This window comes from Armigeres subalbatus, chromosome 3, assembly GCF_024139115.2.
Source record: "Armigeres subalbatus isolate Guangzhou_Male chromosome 3, GZ_Asu_2, whole genome shotgun sequence".
Lineage (NCBI taxonomy): Eukaryota > Metazoa > Arthropoda > Insecta > Diptera > Culicidae > Armigeres > Armigeres subalbatus.
Window position 1 is genome coordinate 158,172,072 of NC_085141.1, and position 27,285 is coordinate 158,199,356.

Sequence of the window (27,285 nt, forward strand, 5' to 3'; positions counted from 1 at the left end):
GAGTCGAGACGACTGCGTATCGAATAATCACACAGACCGAACACTGTTTCAGGAGCAGACTACTTGTGGTTGTAGGTACGGTTGCCGAGTGAAGTGCTATTAGCGGACAGTGACGAGTTTAAACACTTTTTCTCGCGCCACGGACTGCGATAAACAATTATGTTTACGGGTTTTATCGCGGTAATTAACGTTAAAACAATGAAAACTTTAATTCGACGCGGTACACAGTGATGAAATGATCAGTACGATGCGAAATTCAACGTTAAACAATACACTTTACGCGGTGAAAAATGAAAAACAAATTCAGTGCGTGTACGAAACAACAAACAACAACAAACCAAACGGTCTATATCTGGTTTAAGGCCTAAGCGGAGGTGAAGAAATCGGCCCTTAAATCATCCATCATCATTGCCTCGAATAATGAAAAATGTAAATGACTCCTTTTTGAGGCCCTCCTTAGCCGTACGTTAAGACGCGCGGCTACAAAGCAAGACCATGATGAGGGTGGCTGGGTTCGATTCAATTTTCGGATTGGAAATTGTCTCGACTTCCCTGGGCATACTTGACAAATATTTGTCATTATGACAGTGTACTGATAGCTTAACACTACGCCGTAGTCTATGAGAAATGAACACTGCAGTGAGTGAGAATGCTATAAAACGCACAAAGGTTTGATAATGCCAGAAACAATTGTTTCTGCTCAGCACAGAGTTTCTTCTACCAAACATAATTATTTATCAGCATATTTCGCGTTAGGAATAAAGGGAAAACACTACATTTTAACGAATTTAGTGTATTTTTGTTCGTTGCAATCTTGAATTTAATATGTTTTTTAACAAATTGGCACTGGATCTTTTGATTTCTTCGATATAGATCAATAGTTTTCGGCAAAACTCAACACCCTGGGACACTTCCATTGCGAAAGTATGGCAAGCAGTACTTTATAATTGCTCTTCAAAGTGCGTACAAATGAAAATAAAAATCATGCTTTCCTGAACATTTTGTTTTTTCATATTTTTGCCAGAATACGTATTTTTGAACGAGGATTCAGAATATATAAAAATTTCATTTTGACCAAAAATGTTACATTAGCATTAGCATTAGCATTGAGCAGTTCGCACAAATTCGTAGGTGGTACAAGCCAAGACTATTGTATGAGAGTAGCATCACTTTCATCCGTTACCACAGATATTGATTTGGGATTAACCACTATCTCTTGGATGGAAGCAATGCACTCTCCAATAGTCGAGATCTGTCCTGGCCACGTCCTTGCGAATGCTGAGGAAGGGGAAGGATGGTTTGTTGGACACCTACTTAAGAAAGATGTAGAGAACTCTACGACCCCTCATAGATGCCACGGGAGGTTTTGGATTTGTGTGGAAGGTTATAACAGTAGGAATTGTTTTGGTAGAACGTGAAACACAGAAAGAACTAAGATAGAAATACAAAGTAGGAAAGGGACGAGCCTGGAATTGAACCCACGACCTCCTGCTTATAAGGTAGAAGCGGTAGTCACTAGACCACCGAGCTCGTCATCATTTTGACCAAAAATGTTACATATGCAGTTTCTCAAACAAACGGTTGAGTTGTGTACCCAACATGCTTGTGAACGAGAACAAAAGGAACCCCAGCGACAATCTTCCTCTATACTCTTAGAAAAAAGCAATAAGTGTTCCATTATTTTAACTAACTCTATACTTCACTTTGTTTTGAAAACTCATATGTACATTATGTGAAATATTTTGATTTAAAAAATCAAGCATAATTTTTCATAAGGACATATGTGACAAAAGTAAACAAAACGAGATTTTTAATACAACATGCCAATCACACGCGACTTTATATAATACGCATCGATTTTACTGATTTTAGATCTTAAAATGCTTTAATATAATTATTTTACGAATCGACGTATGTAGAATTTTCTATTTTGAAGTCTCACTGTTACATACGTCGCTTTAACGTATGAGAACTAAGAGCGACATATGTACCAAAAAAACAAAACAAAACTACAGTTGCGTCAATCGTGCACATGCTTATTACGTGCCATGTATTGATGCATGCCAGCGGAAAAAATATTGAAAAAAGATTTAGTTTTTAAACAGTTTTAGAAAAAGCTTTGCCAACTTTCAGCAAACAATTTCTCGAATCCTCATAATTGTTACATACGTCGTTTTGAAAAATTATGCTTGAAATGTTCTTTCCTTCGATGGGACTCGAACCCACAACCCTCGGTACGCTAGACTGGTGCTTTTAACCAACTAAGCTACCAAGGACCTCCGTCGGCCTTCGAAACTAAGCGGCTACTGAACGAGCCCGAGATTCCCAAATCGGACGCATAGTCGAAGCACTCACAATCCATTTTCTCAAGCCCACACTTCCACATGTGTGTAGTACACATTTACATTTAGAGTGAGCGTGAGTATTTAGATTGTCTGACGGCTACACACATTCTTCATCAGCAATTGTACTGATCAAGTAGAAGTTGTGTGTGCTATTTTCCAGTCGGTCGTCAAGCTCATACCCGACCGCATTGCGTAGGCAAGAGCACGCAACTCAAGTTCAGTTCAAACAAATTTAATTGCCCATTTTCCGGGAATTGGACATTAATTTACTATGTTCTGAAAACTAATGTGTGAATATGTACATTATGTGGAAGATTTTGATTTGAAAAATGTGTTGGAGGTAACCACTTTCCTTCAATGGAACTCGAACCCACGACCCTCAGTACGCTAGGCTGGTGCTTTTAACCAACTTAGCTATGAAGGACCTCCGTCGGCCTTTGGGAATCTCGGGCTCATTTAGTAGCCGCGAGTTGTTGCGAAGGCCGACGAAGGTCCTTCGTAGCTTAGTTGGTTAAAAGCACCAGTCTGAGCGTTGTGGGTTCAAGTCCCATCGAAGGCAAGTGGTTACCTCCAGTACATTTTTCAAATCATGGTAGACCGTGAACTGGTACACCGCGAAGTGTCGTATAATCCTATTTGTCAGAAAGTTCAAGCTTCAAGCTTGGTTCGGAAAAAGTCAACTTTAGATTCTAGATCTCGGTTGCCCGTGCGCCGATTTTGCAGAAAATTTAACCAGAGCTCAGCTTATAATTCGACCATACCTAAGTTTCGACCAAATTAATTCGAAGGTATAACCTTTTCAAACTACGAGTTATATCATTTGTTAAAATCGCTGTTTTGTTTTTGTAGTCAGTATAGTTGTAGTTGGTATAAAGTGGTTTGACATAATGTCCATTTGGTATAACAGTCTTTTGGCATAACGCATTGAAAATGATCATATTTTTAATAATCATATTCTTTACGCAACTTAAAACTGGACTTCAACATAGACTTTTTGATATTGACAATAAAGAGCTATGTCTGAAACTCGATTATGCATATGTACAACATGTGATAGATTTAGCTCGGAAAAGGTATTGGAGGGTAACCGCCCCTTCGGTGGGCTTTTAACCAATAATAATTAGGGTAGAATACGGCATTGGCAGGGTGCGACAGTTGTTGGCACCCTCAACAATATTTGCGTTTTCCAGCAAACATACACAATTTATGAACATAATTTTTAATCAAACACACAATTTCAAGTCTAAGCAGTAGCAAGATTTGATGAGTTAGTCACCGAAACAAATTTGCACCTACGAAATCCTTGCCATTATTGCATAGCCAAAGAAAGCAGCGCACGAAAAGCAAACTGTTACTTACTTTTTTGGATCGCCTGTTTCTCCTCTTTATCGTGTATGACACGACAAATTAAGTACGTAAACCACTTTTGATGAGTTTGATGAGTTAGTCACCGAAACAAATTTGCACCTACGAAATCCTTGCCATTATTGCATAGCCAAAGAAAGCAGCGCACGAAAAGCAAACTGTTACTAACTTTTTTGGATCGCCTGTTTCTCCTCTTTATCGTGTATGACACGACAAATTAAGTACGTAAACCACTTTTTACACTTTATCACCACTTGATTATCACCACAAAGAGCAAATTTATGCAATATTTGCTCTATGTTTCACTAAATAAAATCGGTACAGTTCGTTTTCTTTGACAGCAGCACACTTCGGAATAGAGCAAGTGAATGTGTTTGTGAGCATATCAAACACACGCTAAAAAGATACCACGCACAATTCCATGTGATTTGATTTTAGCAAAAATACGAACAAAATATCCGGCGATGGCATTTATAAAAAAAAGTGTTAAAATACAAATGCTTCTATTCAGATTTTTACGCAGACCATGAATTATATCAAAAGTGATAGCAACACCGTAGTATTTTTACCCTTTTGTGGCTGACAGGACCGTTTTCCTTTTGCAACTTTCATACTTTCCAAGCTCATCAAAAAAATCATAACCATTCCCGTTCCTACATAGCGCATTTCAACCATATAATTGCCTACTTTTAGGGTATTATCTATTATTCAACTGCAGGGCTGGTAGCGACCGAAGCCACTCAAAATAGTGACTTTAGTGACCAAAGCTGACGAAAAAAGGGACCAAATAGTGACTTTCAGTTGCAGAAAAAGTGACCAAATAGTGACTTCCAATTTCAATTGCAAGTTCTATGAGACGAAATCAAGCGTTTTTGGGTCGAAGGAGAATATTTTTTTCGTAATTTGTGCCGGAAAACATCTATCACTCACCACTCTTTTCTTTTAGAACGAGCTCAGAAGAAAAATTAAAATCGTACTCGGTAACTTTTATCTACTCAGTGACTAAGTAAAATTATTGCCCTCTCTTCTAACCCCACGGAAATTTTACTCAATATCAGTAAAAAGCAGGACAACTCAAAACTATGAGTAGTCTGCAAGCAAATCAAATTTTTACGCCACTGGAAGTGATCGAAATATGGTTATCACTCTTAACACCTGTTTTTCTTTCCTGAAAATTATTTCTCGGCGAATATCTGCGTGAATGAGCATTCTCTTCTGGTGAGAATAAGTGAAAATTGCGATCATTGGATTAGCTGCCTAATCTGCCTAACGATATGTCATAGGTGCCAGGTGCCACGGATGTTTTTGGAATTTTTAGTGCGACAGGAACAGTAGGATCGTTTTGGTAAAAAACGATACAAAAAAAATTATGTAGATTCATGTACAACGAGCCTGCGATTGAACGTTCGACCTCCTGCTTGTAATGAGGACCATGCTCTCTGAATTTTTTAAATATTTTTACTTCAAAATACGCAGATTTTCCGACTTGATGTGCGTATTCATAAACGATTTTTGCTATGGAATTCGACAGCGCATGCAATCTTCAAAATTGGGGAGACTTGATCGCCTTTCTATGATATCTACTCAATAAATATTTGTTTAGAGCAAACCCTTCATTACATCTGTCAAAATCTACAAAAAAGCCGCTTGAATTTTTTGAATTTCTTGAATTTTTTAGACAAGGTTTTATATGGATGCCTAATGAGGGATAAAGTCTCCTCAAATTGAGGCAATAACTCAAAATTCAAATATCCTGAAATTTTGGTGGAATGATGGCATTTTTATCAGTGAACATCATTTAGCATATTTATGGATTTGTGCTGTGAAAAAATGATAGCATTTGGTCATTATTGGAAGAAGTTGTTCTAATTTTGCGTGGCCACTAAAATTATTTTCTGGAGGAACAAAACACATTATTTGCTGTGTTAAGTAAGAGTAAATAAGGTTCAATTAAAAAAATAACTCGCCACATAACGATCATAGAGGATCTATTATAAAAATACGCTATAACAATACAACTTTACTGCCCCCGAGACGAGCCAGCCTCGGGCTGAAAGTCTCCTTAATAAAGACACAAAAAAAAAAAAAAAATGATCGCATATTTGTAACATATGCATTTCGGTTGATTTTGTAAATCCTCCCCACAAAATCAATAATTTCCAGCTTACCACAGATAAGCAAGATAGTAAATCCTATTTTACTGTTGTGGGATTAGATCCATTAAATTGAGCATTCTGAACGATTCACATGCTTTTTACAAAATGAACAAAAATGCGAGTGTTACAAATATGCGATCATGGGCAGTTTAGTTCTTGGTAAAACAGTGGACAATCAAGTCTCCCAAGGAATCAAGTCTTCCCACCTTCCATAAAGTTTTAGTTAAAAAAAAAACTAAATCGACAGGTCTCCTGCTTGCATGACTGTATACCAATTTATAAACTGTGACATAAAACACTTTCAATTAGCTACTGGTGAAATGCCAATAGGAGCAACGAATTAAATTAAATGGCTGGCGATGTTTCTGAGTGATCATTTTTCCAAGATCCGTAATTTCATTTCCGCCATAAACAAAACATCTTCCGATGGATACATAAAGCTTTATAAAAAAATCTTAGTCAATAGTTTCAAAATAGTTGAAAATAGTGACTTTTTGCGAGAAAAAGTGACTTTAGTGACTTGAGGTCGAAAAAAGAGACTTTTTAGTGACTAGCCCGAAAAAAGTGACCAAGTCACTAAAAAGTGACCCGCTACCAGGCCTGCAACTGTGAAACGTATACTATAGTGTAAGAACGGGGTGGCTCCAGCGGCTGGATAGGACAGTGCTGCTCATTATCAAACATATGAAGACACACGTGGTAGAATATATTGTTAATATACTATACTACCAGAACAGACGAGCTTCGTTTCACCTAAAATTGATTAATTATATATTTTTATATGATTTTTTTTATGAAACAAACATATCATGTAAGGACCGCAAAGAGCAAGTTGTATATTTGAAGCTGGTTGATAGAATTTTGCTTACGCGTGTAGACTCTAAGGCATTACAAAAGACAAAACATGTAAATCTTGGCAGCGGACAAAAAGCACATAAGTTCCCTTCTCCAAAATGGCAAACATTATTCAAATAGGTTGAAAATAGTAAAAGTTATGGAAATGGCAATATCTGGGTACACGGGTAGAGGGTACACGGGTCTGTCATTCACGTCTGTTTTTTTGTTGGCCGCATAAGGGTTAAATTTGTTTTACAATGTGTTTAAATGCTTTTGCCTATCTGCCTACATGACATAAAATTGATGCCAATGCTAAAAATTCATGTTTTGTTTTAAGCCAGTTTTGATAAACAATAAAGTTTGTTCCAAAATTGAGTGAAGTGAGATGAGCGTGCAGCCGATTAATATGAATGAATTTTACTACTGGAGGATATAAACAACCAGCATTTTGCACCAATACATTACCAGTTTTCTACTTCAATGTCTAGTTGCTAAAGGGAGCAAACTCATTGCTGATATTGTCTGATTTTCTCAAAATTGCACGCGGCGAACCCTTCATGAAAGGTACCGCCGCGCTTTCTGCACCCCGTTTACTTGATTCTTATGGGTGAATAGCATTGCGGTGTATCGTTTGCCGCGGCCGTACCTTTCGACAGTCATTCGCCGCGTGAAGTTTTGTGCAAGTACCCATTTGGGAACATTACAAACGCCGCGCAGTGTATCAACTCCAGAAAATCTGACAATAATAGAAATTGCTATGCCAATAGAAGAAACGTTGACCTGTTACTTTAAATTAAATTTACTGAGTTTGTGGTAAAAGCTGTTATATTTAGTGAACACCAATCATCAAAGGAAGAGCATACAAATGTATACCAGTTGAACTGTACCTGTGTTTTGGTGTAATTATTCACTATTTCTATCATTCAATTTGGCGAATGTCTTAGACTGCCAAGAATAGGTATTTTCCCCTATTATTATAATACAGGTTGAAAAAAAAACTGATTCGGATATGCGGCCCCCACCGAGGGGGTTAGATAAAACGCTTTGTTTTCGCTTTTTTTATGTTGGGGGCAATATTTTTTGACGTAAACTACCGCTAAGGGGAAGGCTCGGATACAGGGTGTAAAATGAAAATTTCAAAATTGGAGACCGTCACGAAATCATGTAAGATTTGTAACATTAATAGGTCCTTTATTTTCCAATAGATTTTAAAGATTTATATATCAATCGATTCGCAAACTCTCCACCAATTTGTCAGAAGTATTGAATTTTTTTAGTAGTATCATCGCTAAACTATTGAAAATTTTAGTTCTTCATGCATCATGCATCTTTTATGCAGCGTGTTCCAATCCTTGGTAATTGCCTATTTTTAGGGTATTATCAATTGTTGAACTGGGATGTTTGAATGGGGTGGCCCAACTGCTAGACAGTGAGGTCTCCCTCACATAGTGGAAGATGCTGATAAAGCTGGGTAGTAGTGTCGGTGGGATAGTTCCTTCTCTTCTATATAGAGCGGAATAATTGGTTCAGTGTACTAAATTTGGTTTAACGTAGTTTACGTCGAGCGGTCGTGTCTTGTATACAACCCCAAAATTTTTTCGCACTGCTGTGTAAAACAAGTTGAAATGCATAATCAGAACCGGTGCCCTCCGCCATTGGGGCTTATTAAAAGAAATTTATCATGGGTTGTAGCCCCCCGAATCAGTTCATTATCGTAACGGCTACCGAAAAATTTATCTCGCGGTATGCTACCTATCGAGAGTGTATACATACATGATAAGTGAGAGATTTTTTCATTCTCCTTTGGATTCAAACCCTGACCTAGAGTCCTATAAGAAGAGTACCGCCATATTTCACGTTTACCAGGCCTCTTGTTTGTTTGGAACGTGTATTTGTATGGAACTAACAGCCGATTCTGTTGCAATTTTGACACTTGACGACACTGTTATTATAGTCACTGTAGTTTTACCAATTTACGTTGCGCAATTAATTACAAGGGAATGATCAGAGTGTATTTAATTAAGAGTGGCGACATGTGCCGCATTTGACAGGTCTTCTGCTCGTTTGGAACGCGATTTTGTATGGGAATGACAGATAAATTTTGTTCCAATTCTGACAGTGTCGTCACTCTTAATTACATACACTCTGGGATACTTGAGTCTTCCGTGACTTTTCGTTTTAATGTATTCCTAATTAGTATTTCACTTCCAGTCCAGCACGAGAATAGGATCATATTCGTGGATCTGCCTTAGAGATTATACAGTGCCTATCATTACGTTTTTCGGTAACCATACGAGGCTTGCACGCTTGCACTTCAGTCCATCCTCTGTGCTGGAATGGCTTCTTTACTTGCACTCCAAGTAGTGTGTATTGTTCACCTGCAATCACAATTACTGTACTTAACGCGTGCTAAAAATGTTATTCTAACCTGACTCTGATTGTATGTTTACCACAAAAATGATTGAATACTAATGAGATGAAAGTAACACGTGCTGCTTTTTCAGTCTTGGTCTTTATGTCAAAAGGCCCTTGAGAATCTATTTTGTTATGCCAAATGTCATTATAGCATAGGGGCTTCGCCCAATTATGGATACAACTATTTTACTTGAACATTATTCCTATCCATTGCATGTGTGGTTTCATTCCGCCCGATCCGACTGTCGAGCGACGTACGGGCAACTACGCCACGGCATCGGTTTCTTATTTTTGATCTTGGTGAAATCCTGCTTCCTGCCGTCAGAGAGTATAAATAAAATCTCGTATAAAACTTCGAGATCAATGCACAGTACAAACATGATACCTCGCCAGTTGTAGCACATAGTCAGATCCCCTTTTTTTCTTTTCGGAACCTTTACTAAGAAGGCTGGAAAAGTCGTGGTGTCCCAGATATTGGGCAGCTATCATGGGGTCAGCACAGAGTATCTCTGTTGATTTGCGATCGATCCTGGGAGCCTTGTTGGATTTCATTCATGATTCGGATGGCTGCTTTAATCTTCTGCAATGAGTTGACGGAGTTGACGTCGGTAATGCGTCGCAACCCTTGGCAGCTCAATGACGTCTATTTTATTGATTCAGGTACACGAAGTACCAAAGGTATATAATGCACAGTATTTACAGTTCTGAAATAGTTGTAAACTTCAAATATGGGTTCTTCGAGAAAGTTGACGGGGAAACTTAGTCAAGTAATCCATTGATCCATCTCTTTTGTTGATATTTTTTAAAAAATAATGTGCAATATTTTCCTTTTCGTTACAGCCTCGCAGTGGAGTATTTTGCTTTCTGATAACGGAAGCGCGCGAAACAACTGCCCTGGAAATGCCGGACCACGAGAACACGTTTGTTCTCAAGGCGGACAACAACATGGAGTACGTAATTGAGGCGCGTGACACCGACGACATGCGCAGCTGGCTTGCGACGATACGCTACTGCATGCGTAGCAGTCCTACGTCTCAGCTGCCCCCGATTACGGATTTGAATATGTGCCACAGTACATCTATATCACACGGTGGTGGAACCACAGGTGGAGGAACAACTGTCGGTTCCGTTAGTGGAGGTGCGGGCCTATCCAATAGTTTGCTAAACGACGTAAACAATTTGAGTTTGAATCAGTCAGCGTTGAACGCAGTGCCAACAAAACCAGCTCCGGAATTGCCTCCGCGTCGGGAAGAGGGCAGAATATCGTCTTCCTCAAACTTTGAACTTACCGAAGGTGATCTGGAACCGGCGCACGAGACTGACACCGATCTGACGACCATGATGCGCGAATATCCCTGGTTCCATGGAACGCTAGCGCGGTCCGAAGCCGCTCAGCTAGTGTTACACAATGGTATGTCTAGTCACGGTGTGTTCCTGGTCCGACAGAGCGAAACCCGCAAGGGGGAGTTTGTGCTGACCTTCAATTTCCAGGGGAAAGCCAAACATCTGCGGATGACGCTAAACGATCTTGGCCAGTGCCGGGTCCAGCATTTGTGGTTCCCGTCGATAACGGAAATGTTAGAGCACTTCCGACAGCATCCGATACCTCTAGAATCTGGCGGTACGGCAGATGTGACTCTTACCAACTTCGTAGTGCTTCCCTCGCATTCAATGGCAGCTAACCAATCGAATAGTAACAACTATTCGACGACGACCATTGGCGCAGGTGCCGCTGGTGCCAGTTCAGGGGCAGGATCTAGTGCCAACGCCAACACCAGCCCGAGACATGTGAGATAGTAGACATCTTTTTGTGTCATTCTTGTCTTCTTCTCTAGTTCTGTGTTCTATATACATATTCATTTTATTTTGCGCCTCTTGTTTAATTTTGTCAGAGCTGATGAAAACGTCATTTAAAATGTAACAAAGACAGACACGCGCAAACAATAGACTTCGACTTGTGACGATTTTAAGAATCGTGCTCGTCCAAGTAGAAACAGAGAGAGAGAGATAGAGTACCATGTTAAACATGAGATTTATTCACGCTTTATGTTAGTGTTTAATGTGTATTATAGTAACTGTTCGTTCGAAGCAACACCACTGAGACTAAGAGATAAAGGTTTATTTTTATCTGTTACAACACTTGTTGTCATTAGATTTTTATTTTTGCTTTGGATTTCAATCTATAGTTGAATTACTCTACGTTGAACAATATGGATTTCTGGATGAATTTTTCAGGATTGTATTTTACACATATTTTTTGTTGTTTGAACTTTTTTAAATCAAATTTCCATAAAAAAAAACTTTGCATGGCTGGATTGGAATTTGTCATTTATTTTTGCGGTAGTTCCTATACACAATGTCCTCGACTGAACAGTAGGACAAGTTTCATACAATCATGCAACAAATTAGAACTTTCCTAGAAACCCACACATACGAGAAACAAAGTTTCCTTTTTTCTGTTGCATTTGTTTTAAGTCATACGTTCAACCATACACAAACACCTGATAAATATTAGGGTGCGACTTATTTTCCAAATGTTTTCTGACTTCTGTAATATGCAATGTTCAAACAATCAATAAATGATAAATAATTATTACAATACAAATATAACTAACTCTTTAGCAATCATCAATCATCTTTACGTTTGTTCAAAATTTGCTTCGTTACTCAAATATTCTTTCATTCATACTTAACAGTATTTGCGCCATTAAAAAAATCGCGAACTGAAGATCATGCAACATTTGAAAAATAAGACACATCTTTGTATAAATTCAAATGCAAACGTAGTGTTAGTTTCGATGTGTCCGTAAAGGATCCGAAACGATTAGGAGCATATTCTGATACCTTCTTCATTACCGTTCATTATCCACAACACATCCCTACATAAGAGAACACAGAAAACGGGAACTAATTGAGATTAAACAGAACTGCATGCTTTTATCAACTATATTGCTGTGTGTTTTGTCGAGCACATCTCTAGATGATAGAATAACCTACCTAAAAAGTCTGCGGAGCGGCATAAAGCATATATATAGGATATAGTCGTTCGAAGGCAGGAGTCGAGTATCCACACGAAAAAAGCAAATACAATATACCTTATAGTAATGTCAAAAGTAAACAAGTAAAATATGGAAAAGCATGAGCATTATTATTTATAATTTAACACATCAATTTCGTTATTATTTCGCTTGAGAAAACATCCGTGGCAAAATCAATGTGACCTTATCGATATGATGATCGTTCAGGATGTGTGCTGAAATTTGTTTTATCGTTGATTATTTTACCAATCAGAGAAAAGCATAATACATTATCCCTTTATAAGGCACTGGCAACTATATTGCCAGTTGCCACCAACAAATTTCACTCACGCGGATTGACAAAAAAAAAACAAGAAATTAATGAATTCCAACCTCGTAAAAAAACCTGGGTGCATACGTTTTTTTGTTTATTAACTAGACCTAGAGATGTCGCAAATTAATCGATTACTTCGATTCATCATTGTGATAATCGATTAATTTTGAATCGATTATTACCCAACGATTAATCGATTCAATAATAGAGATGAATCGTGAGTAATCGATTAGTTACTAATCGATAAATCAGAATTTTACGACATCATAAGGATGATGTAAATTTAATTGATTATTTCGATTCATCGATTCATCGTTGTGATAATCGATTAATTTTGAATCGCTTACTATACAATGATTAATCGATTCAATAATCGACAAGAATCAAGAGTAATCGATTAGTAACTAATCGATTAATCGGGATTTTACGACATCTCTAAAGACCTTTACTAATTATTTTCCATGTACCTAGTGGCTATATTAGCTAACACTCCAGATGAATTTGAACCATAAAAAGTTTGAAATGTGAATTTGAGAACAGTTTTGCTTTTCTCGTATTATACTAAGTAGGGATTCCCCCTGCCGAACACTTAGACCATTTAACAAAAAAACTTTCTTATTCGGGTTATGTTAACTCATATACCGTGTACACAAAATATGGTCATTTATTATTCATACTAACTTTATTTGTTTGAACACTTTTATCGACAATGTATTTTGTTGATTTTGGAGGAAAATTTCATGTCAGAAAAGTGTCTCCAAGTATCGGACACTATGTGTGTGAGTGTGACACGCATCATGTTCAAATATGAAATCTCACTGTCCCGACCCGTGGGACAGCTAGCGGATACAGAAATTGATTTTGCACCACAGATTTATTTTATATCTAACTAATTATGATCGTTTTTGAAAATATGGCTAATATTGATCATCTCCACGTAATCAGAATGCATATTGCATAGGATTGGTTTTAATAATGTTTATTTAAACCTTCTAAAAGTAAGGCGAAACATGAACATTTATGACATTTTTGTTGTTCCTATCGTTATATGCTCTAATTTCGCGCATCATATTTTTATTTTCAATTTTTAAGTTCCAATCAAAATTTAAAAAAATGAGAGGATTACAAAATATCTCAGTTGTTTTTTTTTTAAGTTTCACTGGCTAGACTCTGAATAGAGTAGAAACCTCTGCACCAGGCCTTTGATGATACCGTAGCATAATTCCTTTCGAAGCAGTTTGCCAGCCGTACAGGGAACATGTCGTCCAAGAAGACGTTGTTACAACTAAATCAGAGGGAATTACGTTCATAAATAGTCAGACAGGTCTCATGCTAATTAACATCGTAATAGTATAAAATCATTTTTGTCATTTTCTTGTCAGAGTCAAACTATTTTGGCAGTTTTATGCTATTTAGATGTCTATTGTCATTATACGCGCTCAAAATCGACCGAAGCAGTTTTTTCGACTTACATGGAACATGTTGACCAATGCTTCATCGTAGAAACTGAGTCGGGAGTTTATTTTATCAAATATATGAAAGTGTTCAATCGCCAAGTGTTCAATTTATAAAAATGACAAGTTAATAACTTTTGAAGCAGTTTTCCAGCCGTACAAGGATTATGTCGTCCATTCACTGTTGAACTGGCTCAAAAGACATTATATTTACAACTTCAATAGATATTCTATCCCATTATCTTATTCTATCATACAGATTGATCTGTATGATGTCATTCTTGTCTTTATTTTCAGAAGGTATGAAGTATGCGTTCGTTGAATTACTTTGTTTGCCTCAGTTATTGGCTCATCATGATTTTTGTTCTATGTCAATACTATCAAACTCAATGTAAGTTATGTCTTGTATAAAGTTAAAACTGTTCGTATATTTAGTCTATTTTATTGTCATTCCTTTGCCAAGGTAGTCTGAGACTATAATAAATAGCTTATTCGATTCCAAACTAACTGTTATTATCCATAATGTACTAATGATTAGTTATGAGTCAACTATAGGTTTCACTTTTCGGTGGCAAAGTAGAGCTTCATCACGCCTATTGCCTAACTATTAGTAAAAATTATCGAGAATGAAGCCGTCATAAGATTGTTCATATACCATCATTATAATGTGTGGTATTTTTTATTATGGCTCTTCGAAGTAAGACATAACAAAATAAGACAGGCATTACGTTCCTAGTTAAAAAAAAAACATCTACTCAGTGAATCCAGTAGTTAATTCCCTACGAATGTCTGAAATACATTGTTTATCAATAAATGCCTAGCTAGCTAAATATAAGCGTGGCAACGCCTCATCGTCACAGGGAACGCATGAGAAAAGTGTTGCCGAAAAGAAGAGAACTCACATTATTATTACGATGTCCGTTGGATCACATGCACATGCGTTAAGGCCCAAATTACCGTAATCCAGTCATTGACAAGAAAACAGCCACGTGCTTGTACCACCCCCAGGAAGAAATCCGCCCAATGAGGAGAAAATGCATTCCCCAGCTGAATCGGGGAAGCACTCTTGTTTTAAAACTACATCAACATATAGTGGTGACTTCAATACATCCGTGGGATGCTTCATTTGGATGAATTTCGTAATATTATTTGAAAAAACTGCCTTTTTCAGAAAATATTGCAAAGTTGAAAAAAAAATTTTTCCAGGAGGGGAAACCGTCGATTTACTCTAACGCTCTCTTATACTTTGCAGATACTCGAAAATCATCGTTCAGTGTTGCGTGTTGATTTGTTCTATATGTTATGCTTGTTTTATCGAATATGTACGTAAACATCAAGCAATAATCTATGAAAATGATGCTTTTCATGCTATATATTGACACTAAATATTAGATGTGAGCTAGAACTGTAAAAACGCAAGCATTCATAAGCAACGCAGGTTATTTATTTTTTCATAATTCAAGTGTTGATAATGTAATGTAATGCTAAAACGGCATCACTTTTCATGTACACAGAGAGAAGACCGATCATATGGTCATGTAAACAATCAATTGAATCTGGACGAACATTTGAGAAGGTAGTCAACTGCATCATAATTTTACATTCATGTAAAATGCATGTAGGAAATTGTGTAATTAGGAGAAGGATGCACAACAAATCAATCTCAGATGCATGTTTGAGGTTGTTTATGCGTATCACTATAATCTGTGCGCTGTACAGGTATTGAAAAGGACGTTAATATTTTGTGGAAATATATAGAGTTTGATACGTTTTGAAATGTTTGTGTACTTTGTACAAAATCAGATCTGAGCGAATGAGTAGGCTCTCCGCAAAAAAAAAGAAGCGAACAGCAAAAAAAAGAAGACGATTTGATGTATGACATTTGAACCTTAAATTAGTGCGTCAAGGCCAGATATGTAACGCGGCACCAAACAAAAATAGTCAACATGTGATACCACCACGACAGGATATGTCTTTGGTTGCCATCTCAGTGCTAATGGCGTAAGCCCACCCATCGCATCAAGGTCACATATCCGAGGGGAGGGTAAAATAAAAAAGGGAGGATTACAAAATATCATTGTTTTTGAATGCTTTTCACGGAGGAATTTGAAAAACGAACTTGGTTTAGTACACCAAATGAAATTTTCATTTTTATTTTCATGACACACAAGGGGGTCACATGGCCAAGTCACCAGCATGTATTCAAAAATCTTGCTTCCCAAATACATCGTACCTAAACGGGGTGTAGGGTTAAGCATTGCATTGTTAGGTTATAGCCCCTTCATCTATTTTGAGCCTTATAAAAAAAATCTCGTGCATTTTACCACCTTATTAAGTTAGCTAAATGGTAATGCGATAAATACGGACAACCAGTGAGTATTTAAAAAGATCGAAAACCACATTAAAACCGTGAAAAATCGATTCTTTATGAAGTCATTTTTACGCGGGTTTTATTTCACGCCCATTTTAGAGTTTTCGCTGTTTTCGGAATTCACATGGTTTAGATTTACATGGAGTTATATATAGTGTTATATACCAAACGACTCAGCTCAATGAGCTGAGCACATGGATGTCTGTCCGTGTGTATGTGTGTGCACAAAAGCTACGAAAAACATTAGCCAACTTTTCATGTAGTAATCGTTAACCGATTTTCTCGCAACAAGTTTTATTCGACAGACGGCAAAGCCTAGTTAATCACTATTGAATTTCAAAACGATCGGCAGTTGCGTTTAAAAGTTATAAAGAAAATGGTACATCGAACCGGGCCATATAAGCGCCATATAAGGTTGGTGTCTTGACTAAATACGAGGAAGGCAGTATCACTACTCAACAAAACAATCGATTTTTTCTATGGATTAAATATGTTTTTTTATCATCAGACTAAGGCCGGAGTGGCCTGTGCTGCACATAAAAGACTTCTCCATTCAGCTCGGTCCATGGCTGCACTTCGCCAACCACGCAGTCTGCGGAGGGTCCGCAAGTCGTCCTCCACCTGATCGATCCACCTTACCCGCTGTGCACCGCGCCTTCTTGTTCCGTCGGATCGTTGTCGAGAACCATTTTCACCGGATTACTGTCCGACATTCTGGCTACGTGCCCGGCCCACCGCAGTCTTCCGATTTTCGCGGTGTGAACGATGGATGGTTCTCCCAACAGCTGATGCAACTCGTGGTTCATTCGCCTTCTCCACGTACCGTCCGCCATCTGCACCCCACCATAGATGGTACGCAACACTTTCCTTTCGAAAACTCCCAGTGCGCGTTGGTCCTCCACGAGCATCGTCCAGGTCTCGTGTCCGTAGAGAACTACCGGTCTTATAAGTGTTTTGTAGATAGTCAGTTTGGTACGGCGGCGAACTCTATTCGATCGAAGCGTCTTGCGGAGTCCAAAGTACGTACGATTTCCAGCCACTATGCGTCTCCGAATTTCTCTGCTGGTATCGTTATCGGCGGTCACCAGTGAGCCCAAGTACACGAATTCTTCAACCACCTCGATTTCGTCACCACCGATAGAAACTCGTGGTGGGTGGCTCACATTGACCTCTCTTGAGCCTCTTCCTATCATGTACTTCGTCTTCGACGTGTTGATGACTAGTCCAATCCGTTTAGCTTCGCTTTTCAGTCTGATGTAGGCTTCCTCCATCCTCTCAAAGTTACGTGCCATGATATCAATGTTGTCGGCGAAACCAAATAACTGGACGGACCTCGTGAAAATCGTACCACTCGTGTCAATCCCTGCCCTTCGTATTACTCCTTCCAAAGCGATGTTGAATAGCAGACACGAAAGACCATCACCTTGCCGTAACCCTCTACGCGTTTCGAAGGGACTCGAGAATGCCCCTGAAACCCGAACTACGCACATCACCCGATCCATCGTCGCCTTGATCAACCGTATCAGTTTATCCGGAAATCCGTTTTCGTGCATTAGCTGGTCCCGATCGATTGTATCATATGTGGCTTTGAAGTCGATAAATAGATGCCGTATGGGCACGTTGTATTTACGGCATTTCTGCAATACCTGACGTATGACGAACACCTGATTTGTGGTAAAGCGTTCACCCATAAATCCCACCTGGTACTGCCCCACGAAGTCTCTTGCAATTGGTGTTAGTCGGCGGCATAAAATTTGGGAGAGTACCTTGTAGGCGGCGTTCAGCAATGTGATTGCGCGGTAGTTGCTACATTCCAGCTTATCGCCCTTTTTGTAGATGGGACACATCACACCTTCCATCCACTCCTGCGGCAGAACCTCATCCTCCCAAACCTTGGTAATCACCCAGTGCAGCGCTTTAGCCAGTGCTTCACCACCGTGTTTAAACAGCTCTCCTGGTAGTTGGTCAACTCCAGGGGCTTTGTTGTTTTTCAGCCGGCCAATCTCCTCCTGGATTTCCTGGAGATTCGGAGCCGGAAGTCGCATGTCCTGCGCGCGTGCTCCTAGGTTCATTACCATACCGCCACCGTTGTCTGCCATATCGCCATTCAGGTGCTCTTCGTAGTGCTGCCGCCACCTTTGGATCACCTCACGCTCGTTCGTAAGAAGGTTCCCGTTTATGTCCTTACACATATCGGGCTGCGGCACGTGGCCCTTACGTGAACGGTTCAACTTCTCATAGAACTTTCGTGCGTTATTATCGCGGTACAGTTCCTCCGTCTCTTCACGGTCTCGATCTTCCTGCTGGCGCTTTTTCCTCCGGAAAATCGAGTTTTGTCTGTTCCGCGCCCGTTTGTACCGTGCCTCGTTCGCCCTCGTGCGGTGTTGCAGCAATCTCGCCCATGCTGCATTCTTCTCCTCAACTAACTGCTCACATTCGGCGTCATACCAGTCGTTTCTCTGATCCGGAGCCACCGTGCCTAGTGCAGCGGTTGCGGTGCTTCCAATGGCGGATCGAATATCTCTCCAGCTATCTTCAAGAGATGCTGCGCCTAGCTGCTCTTCCGTTGGGCGTGCCACTTCCAGCTGCTGCGCGTAGTCTTGGGCTAGTCTACCGTCTTGTAACCGCCCAATGTTAGGCCGCGGCGGACGACTCCGACGCGTGTTGATCACCGTCGAGAGTTTTGAGCGCAGACATACTGCGACGAGGTAGTGGTCGGATTCAATATTCGCACTGCGGTAAGTGCGTACGTTCGTGAGAAGAGTTTACCGTCGATTAGAACGTGGTAGATTTGGTTTTCCGTTACTTGATTAGGTGATTTCCATGTGGCCTTGTGGATATTCTTGCGGGGGAAGAAAGTGCTTCGGACTACCATTCCGCGGGAGGCTGCAAAGTTTATGCATCGTTGGCCGTTGTCGTTCGATACGGTATGCAGACTATCCGGTCCGATGACCGGTCTATACATTTCCTCCCTTCCTACCTGAGCGTTCATGTCACCGATAACGATTTTGACGTCCCGCAGTGGGCATCCATCGTATGTCTGCTCCAGCTGCGCATAGAACGCTTCTTTCTCGTCGTCGGATCTCCCTTCGTGTGGGCAGTGCACGTTGATGATGCTATAGTTGAAGAAACGGCCTTTTATCCTCAGCTTGCACGCACATCCTTGCGTTGATTGGCTGCCACCCAATCACGCGTTGGCGCATCTTTCCCAGCACTATGAAGCCGGTTCCCAGCTCGTTGGTGGTGCCACAGCTCTGGTAGAAGGTAGCCGCTCGATACCCGCTTTTCCACACTTTCTGTCCTGTCCAGCAGATTTCCTGCAGCGCTACGACATCGAAGTTACGGGGATGTAATTCATCGTAGATTATCCTGTCGCAACCTGCGAAGCCTAGCGACTTGCAGTTCCATGTTCCAAGCTTCCAATCGTGATCCTTTATTCGTCGCCTAGGTCGTTGCCGATTGTATCGAGTCGTATTATCTTCTATGTCGTTCGTAATAGTTGTTTTTAAAGGCGGCTTATTGGGCCTGCGCAAACCTCCTGTCTCGTCGGAGGGCCGTCGTGTCAGGGCTGTTTAGCGTCCCACCTAACACCAGGACTTGGGCTTGTGCGCTTTGAGCGGCACACGATCGCTTTGGCGGAGCCTACTTGCGGATACATGCAGCTTTTTATAGAGGTTTAACAGGGCCCACTGTCAAACCCCACCACATCCTAGGCAGGCGCCACAACTCGCAGATGGCCTGGGGAGGGATCGTCAAGCCCTTGGACATAGTCCCTGCTGCCCCTATATAAATTTATATGTATGGACTACATTAATATACCATCATAAACATCATCCGTGGTGATATTGTGAATTAGGGTTATACAGAATGAACAACGAAATAATTAATTTCGTGTTATGAAAAAGCAAGCCGCAAAAATAAAAATGTTAGTTTAAAATCGCAAAGTTTCAAAGAGCGTAGCAGTCATAATATTATTGCAAATAAAAAAATATATACAGATAGCAGGTCCCACACTTATAGTTGCACGAACAGAGCTGTTCGTGATCGAACATTAATTCCCGATATAATGCGCTACTGTGGACTGGTAAAATTGTTCTCATAAAAAAAGGAAGCTTATGCGCCACCTCGTTAGAGGACTTCCCGCTCAAGTTGATTTGTTCCTCGGTCTGAGACCCACCTCAGTAAGTCTATTGAGAGAAAACCCCTTTAAGGAAGGTTCGAAGAACAATTCCGCCTCTCGACTTTCCTAGCGTCCGACTTACTAGAACTTTACAAAACCAGAACCGAACATTACTCACTCAACCCTAACTTCTCCACTTTCTAGAAGAACTTTCCCACATAAAGTTTAGCTTATCATCACCGGGAGATTCTGCCACTATTTCTTAGATGGCGACACCGAGTCGAATGAATGGGGGATCATTCATCAATCCCTCAACTAATAACGAAAACGCGATAAAAGTAAATAGTTCTAATGAATGAATAGTAGCTTGAAGACCATTACAAGAGGGGGGATAAGGTTTACACAGTATGGTAGAAAACGAGGATCATTACAAACATTTCAAATTTAATGCTTAACTACACAGTTTATTATTTTATTCATTATTTTTTAAATCCATCTGTCATCTTCTGTATTAATGAATATCTTAAAACTATTGACCAAATCTCATACACATCAGAATCAAATAACATTTTTACAAACAAACAACTTGTCATCTCGATTCGTTATTGGCTTATACATCTACCACTACCTATGCGTGCGTGCTCTCTCCCCTGTAATCTATCTACCCACAACATCACATGTGCACATGTAGTTAAGAGCCAGTTCGCGAGAAGCGCGACCCCCTTTCCAAGGGAGGTTGCAACGATGTTCTCCGATTTGGATGAAATTTTCAGGGTTTGTTCATATATTTAAGAGAAGGCATTTTGCAAATTTTCAGATTTTTCATTGAAGGGAAGTAGGGTAAACCGGCCCTTCAAAATTATTGTTCAAAAATCGCCAAAACCAAAAAATGCAATAACTTTGGCAATGAGTGACCGATTTTGTTTAAATTTTGCACGCTTTTTGTACTCAATTAGTACTATATAAAAGTGGTTAATATGGTTATAAAATTGTTTACTTTAGGAGAAAATAAAAAATGAAAAAATGGTCGTTTTTCCGGATAGAATATTTTTCACCAACAGATCTGGGATGAAAAAAACCAAACCAATAGGGCAATACAGGAACTAAAGAGCTTTCATTTCGTAATATAATTCAGAAGCGTCAACTCAAGAATTTCTAAGAAAATCGCAATTTACTGCAACACTGTTTATTCTTTAGAAAGTTCGCACAAATTTCGACCCTACTTATGTTTATGTTTTCCGATGTCTAAGTTGAAATTAAAGATCAGAATTTTCTATTAGGGGAGTGTAGGGTAAAATAGTCCTTTAAAAATAAATGTCAAAAAATACATCAATTTTTATGTGAGTTCTAGCAGAAAATAAATAAGTTAAAAAAAACTGTTCCTTCTTCCTTTCAATTCATCTATATTTTTCGTCTCAATAGATACGTATATCCTTCGCTGATCTATATTAGATAGTAAACTATTTGCAGAACAATTTTCAACAGAAGTAAAATAGGACCAAAATAAGTGCCTTAAACATTAGCACGTCTTTCGCAAACTGAAAAAAAATGAACGAATTCGGCGAACGTGCTTGTTGATATTTTTTTTGAATAAGCTACAATTAATGTGCGTACCGGTAGTGATGTTGCTTTTACATCTAAGCGAAAAAAAAACAATTATTTCTAACGACAAATGAGCAATTTCAGTAAATTGGGTAAAATAGCCTTGTAAAAATAAAATGTCAAAAATTCATAAATTTGTATATGTGAGCTCAAGCAGAATATAGATCAAACTTATTGAAACTTATTTCAGTGCGCCGACTTAAGAACAATCAATCAAATTATGAGTTTCTGCACATTGCACTGTTTGTTTGCGAGCCAGTTTGTGAGAATCGCAACTCCATTTTATCGATGTTTCAGCATCTGACTGAAAATTACAAGGTTTATTTCTATATGTAGATGAAACTATTTGGCAAAATATTGGGATGGGGAGAGAAGGTTAAAATAGATCTCCGAATATAAATAAGGGGCGATTCAAATATGACGTCCACAACTTTTTGGGAATTCTATACCCCCTCCCCCCCCTCTGTCACGCTTTTTTGTATACATAGTATATGTACTGTCACAAAATCTTAAACCCCCTCCCCCCCTTAAACCTGTGACATCATTTTTGAACGACCCCTAATGTTACGAAACAAGATAATCGTAACCACACTTCTTAGATTTGATTATTCCGACTCAACTGGCAACTAATCTAGTGATTATGCTAATTTGCTTCGAAATTATTCCAAGCTTAGTATTTTTATGGTTTTTATCTGTCAACAATTAAATCCTTCACAATCTCTTAATCTCAGAAAATAACGTGAACTGGTCAATTAGTCATGTCATTTCTATAACATTCCGGCGGAGGTATTGTAAACTTAGCGCCGTCTTAAACTCCCGTTCAAAAATATTGTTCCACCAAAATATATTCCCACCAGTTCCTCCATGATGACGTCTTAATTGCAAGAACGATGCATGGTTCAAGAACGACGTAAAGCAAAATCCAATGCTTTAGCTAGTTTCCATCCATTCGGAAGTGAGAACATTTGTTTTGGTACTTCAACACGGTAGTCTATTCCTCGGTGAAAAAAGCAATAGATAGATTTCTCAAAAAGTATTGCAAGCTGTTACTACCCAAGTACTACTTCTTAGCAAACCACACCTTATGGTTGGTTGGAAATATGTTCATATAAGGTTAGTAAAGATTTCAAGAGAAAAAGGCTGATATTTAAGGCAACCACAATCAACTACACAGTCTTGTTGAGGTACTCATGCACTTTCAGGTGGTGTAAATTAAGTCGAGAATAAAACAGTTTTGCTTGGTAATCTTTAAATTAATTCATCAAGCGATCTACAATGTATATACTTTATCTATAAGTGTAGAAACGTGTATCCTAAAATTTGAAGTATTTTCATGAGGGGTGTGTTTTCAAATCGTCAGGCAATTGATACTCTATCCTATTCAATAGTATACACAATACATTGTTACGCTCTCCGTGTAAAAAATCAGCTCGTTGTAGAAAAAAAAGGTTTTTCCCGTATTGTGCAAAATGAATGCAACTTTGTTAAACTTTGGAGTGTTTTTCACACAGTTGTGTAAACATAGAATCGAGGGTATTTTATTACCTATGAGATAAAATTGTCCAACCCTTGAAAATATATACACCCGATTAGAACTGGTATAGTCCATTCAGTCAAACATTTTGTTTAGATTGTATCTCTGTAATATTAGCTAGCAGTTTGAAGGTTAGTAATTCAAAATGTATGAATGGTACACGGTTTGACGTTTTTGCACAATAAACTTGCAGTATTTGGTTTAAATTGATAGTGATGGAGGATGAAAGAGAGTTATGAATACCGCACAATTGTTACAAGCTACAAAAACAAGCCTATGGTAACCAGATGCAAGTTGGTACAAAAGAAAAATATATTCTGAGAAGCAGCTCCACCAATAAGCTATGTTTAAACGCTACGAAATTGCTCATTTGCCGTTAAGAATATTTTTTTTCGCATAGCTGTAAAAGCAACATCAGTACCGGTACCCACAGTAATTGTAGCTTATTCAAAAAATATCAACAAGCACTTTCGTCGAATCCGTTCATTTTTGTTTCAGTTTGCGAAAGACGTGCTAATGTTTAAGGCACTTATTTTGGTCCTATTTTACTTCTGTTGAAAATTGTTCTGCAAATAGTTTGCTATCTAATATAGATCAGCGAAGGATATACGTATCTATTGAGACGAAAAATATAGATGAATTGAAAGGAAGAAGAAACAGTTTTTTAAACTTATGTATTTTCTGCTAGAACTCACATAAAAAAATGATGTATTTTTTGACATTTATTTTTAAAGGACTATTTTACCCTACACTCCCCTAATGGAAAATTCTGATTTTTAATTTCAACTTAGACAAAAAAGTTTGGACAGTTTTCACCAGATCGGAAAACATCAACTTAAGTAGGGTCAAAATTTGTGCGAACTTTCTTTTGAATAAACAGTGCTACAGTAAATTGCGATTTTCTTAGAAATTCTTGAGTTGGCGCTTCTGAAATATATATGAGGTGAAAGCTCTTTAGTTCCTTAATTGCCTAGCGGGTTTAGTTTTTTTGTCCTAGATCTGTTGGTGAAAAATATTCCCTTTGGAAAAACGACCATTTTTTATCGAAAACGTCCATTTTCTCTTAAAGGAAACAACTTTATAACCCTATTAACCACTTGGTATATAGTACTAATTGAGTAGAAAAAGCGTGCAAAATTTAAACAAAATCGGTCACTCATTGCCAAAGTTATTGCATTTTTTGGTTTTGGCGATTTTTGAACAATAATTTTTGAAGGGCCGGTTTACCCCACTTCCCTTCAATGAAAAAATCTGAAAATTTGCAAAATGCCTTCTCTTAAATATATGAACAAACCCTGAAAATTTCATCCAAATCGGAGAATATCGATACAAGAGGGGGTCGCGCTTCTCGCGAACTGGCTCTTAACTCTACTCACATAACCACCTTCTAGCGCCGGCGCGGCGGCATGGTGGGCGCAGCTGAAGATGCCCCTTTGTTCAACGGCTTGGCTTGCTTCTATTGTCCACCGTTGCTATTGTCTGTCGGCTCGGCTTGCTTCGCTTAGCACAGCGTGGGAAGAACGCGACGATGAATTCATCTACCAGAGCGGGTGAGCCTTTCTCGATAACCGATTTCCGTTTTCTCGAGCGATGAACGGTGGTATTTACAACGACGATGCAATTTAAGAGGACAATGCTCCAACGTCCGTTGGGCCCGACAGACACGTGGCGGCGGTACACCAGAAGGAGATTTGCCAGTCGGGTTCGTACTCACGTGGACCTCGATGTAGAACGGGCTGGGGCGCAGCCCTTCCGGTTCCGGATGGATATTGGCCGGCGGGTTGCGGATGCTGTCCGAGTTTTCTAAATCCGAGAGGAAAAGTCGTCGAACGGCTGTGCGACAAATAAAAGGGTTACGAGAGCAACGCCGACTATGGATGCACGACTTTACTACCTTTCTTGCTACCACTTAACACTTATATTTAGAATATATTCTAGATATATATTCTTCTCGGGGAAACTGATTTGAATTTCTGCAATGATCAAGAACTATTTAACACTAAACTACTTCCTTTAGATTATCTTTCTCACTCTCAAGATTAAACGGAACGCGGGAAAAGTTCCTAATAGTTTCAACTGTCCAGGCAAAGTGAAAAAGAATCTTTGGGCCGTCAAATTAAATAGCCTTGGGAATTGTCGCAAAGCGAACTTCCTTGCTTTTATCCCCAATCCCCCAAGGTCTTCCTCCGAACTTGACCTTCGGCTCATCTCTGATCGCGAGCAACCAATTAACTCTCCCGAGAGAGTTAACAACTATTATGTACCACCTCATGTGTTGTCAAGCGTCAGCCTATGCGTAGGCGATTCGTAAAATATGTTTCAAGCGCGCAATTCTTAAGACGATTTATGCTTCTCCTCGGCCGTTCCATGTGTATTTGCATCTGCTCTCTTATTTTTGTAAGAAAGTAAGATGCGTGCTTAACTGGTTTCATCGACCGGAGTGCCTCGATAGAACTAAGAGTATCCGAGAAGATAAAATAATGGTCTACGGGCTGATCGGAAATAATCCCCAAAGCGAAGTTAATTGCTGCCAGCTCAGCAACATAAACCGAACACGGTTCTTGAAGTTTTCGGAAGGTGGTTGAATTTACATTGAAGACACCGAAGACAGTGGAGAAGCATCACTTGAACATAATCCATAGAAGTGCAAGAAACGTGTCCCCTATTCTAAATAAATTTAGCACACTTTTGATATTGTTTTTGGTCTAAGCTGGTCTTGCCCCCAGGGAGTGGTCATATTGCCCCATATGATAAATATAGGCATCATAAAAACACCTTTTTAAAACCTGTTTATAAGATACTGAAACGATATTAATCAGTGTTTATTGATACTTATGGCAACGACGGGTCATCATAAAGGTGTTTCTTGGACAAATCAGCAGAATTTGAAGGAGTGTCACTATTTTACAAGGGTTACCGCTTAGGATGGCCATCTTGCCCATCTTTCCCCTATGTTTTAAAAGTGCATCGGATCGTTCCATAAGAGTTTTTTTATTCTACCAAACTACAATCTCATTGAAAAAATGCCATAAAATCTTTAGATTATCCGAATATTTTTGAAATAAGAACTGTTTCACACCTTTCTAGACCTTGTCATCCACCCCTCGGACCCCAGTCCAAGGGGGCGCATGAGACACGGAGACAAAACACAATAAGTAGAAAGAGGCACACAGGTCTTGGTCCCCCGATCCCCAACTTGACCTGTGGCAACAAAATGGTTCGATGTCAAGGAGAACCACCCATTAGAATATCGAGCCATCCCAATCCAAGAAGGAAATTTCAGCCTTACAAAACATTCAAATGGAGTGAATTAAAAGTGTACTTACATTTATTCTACCCTACTTAGCCTATTGTTCTGTGATGGCCGTGTGGCGCGATCGATCGACGATGGATAACGATCAATCCAATTATTCGATGTGCTGTTGTTTGTGTTGGAAATAGTGTAGTGACTTCTTTGTTGGATGGCGAGGATGCAAGCGCAATCAGCTGCTCAATATGCGAAAGCAATGATGCCTACAGCCACCAAGTAAAGAAAGCGTGTTACAACCTCTTTGCCGTTTGAGGAATGAGGTGAGACTTAGATTCCCGCTCCAGTTGCGGAAACTCTTCGATAAGTGAAACGTTATTCAATGGTCTGAATATTGGCTGTTGTACGTTGTCTCCCGTAAGTGTTCAGTCTGAACAACCATTTATTGCAGACAAGAGAATTGTCTTATTTCATCATCGGATGTTTCA

At 39.2% G+C, this 27,285-nt stretch overlaps 1 protein-coding gene across 2 annotated transcripts in view; it reads left to right on the top strand.

The window, feature by feature from the left end:
- Positions 1-27,285, top strand: part of LOC134224724 (SH2B adapter protein 2) — an 81,850-nt gene that overhangs the window by 52,056 nt on the left and 2,509 nt on the right. For both annotated transcript variants that reach the window (XM_062704251.1, XM_062704250.1), the window contains exon 6: positions 9,959-10,906. In XM_062704251.1, the coding sequence (XP_062560235.1) occupies positions 9,959-10,906 (948 nt within the window). The remainder of the gene's footprint in view (positions 1-9,958; positions 10,907-27,285) is intronic.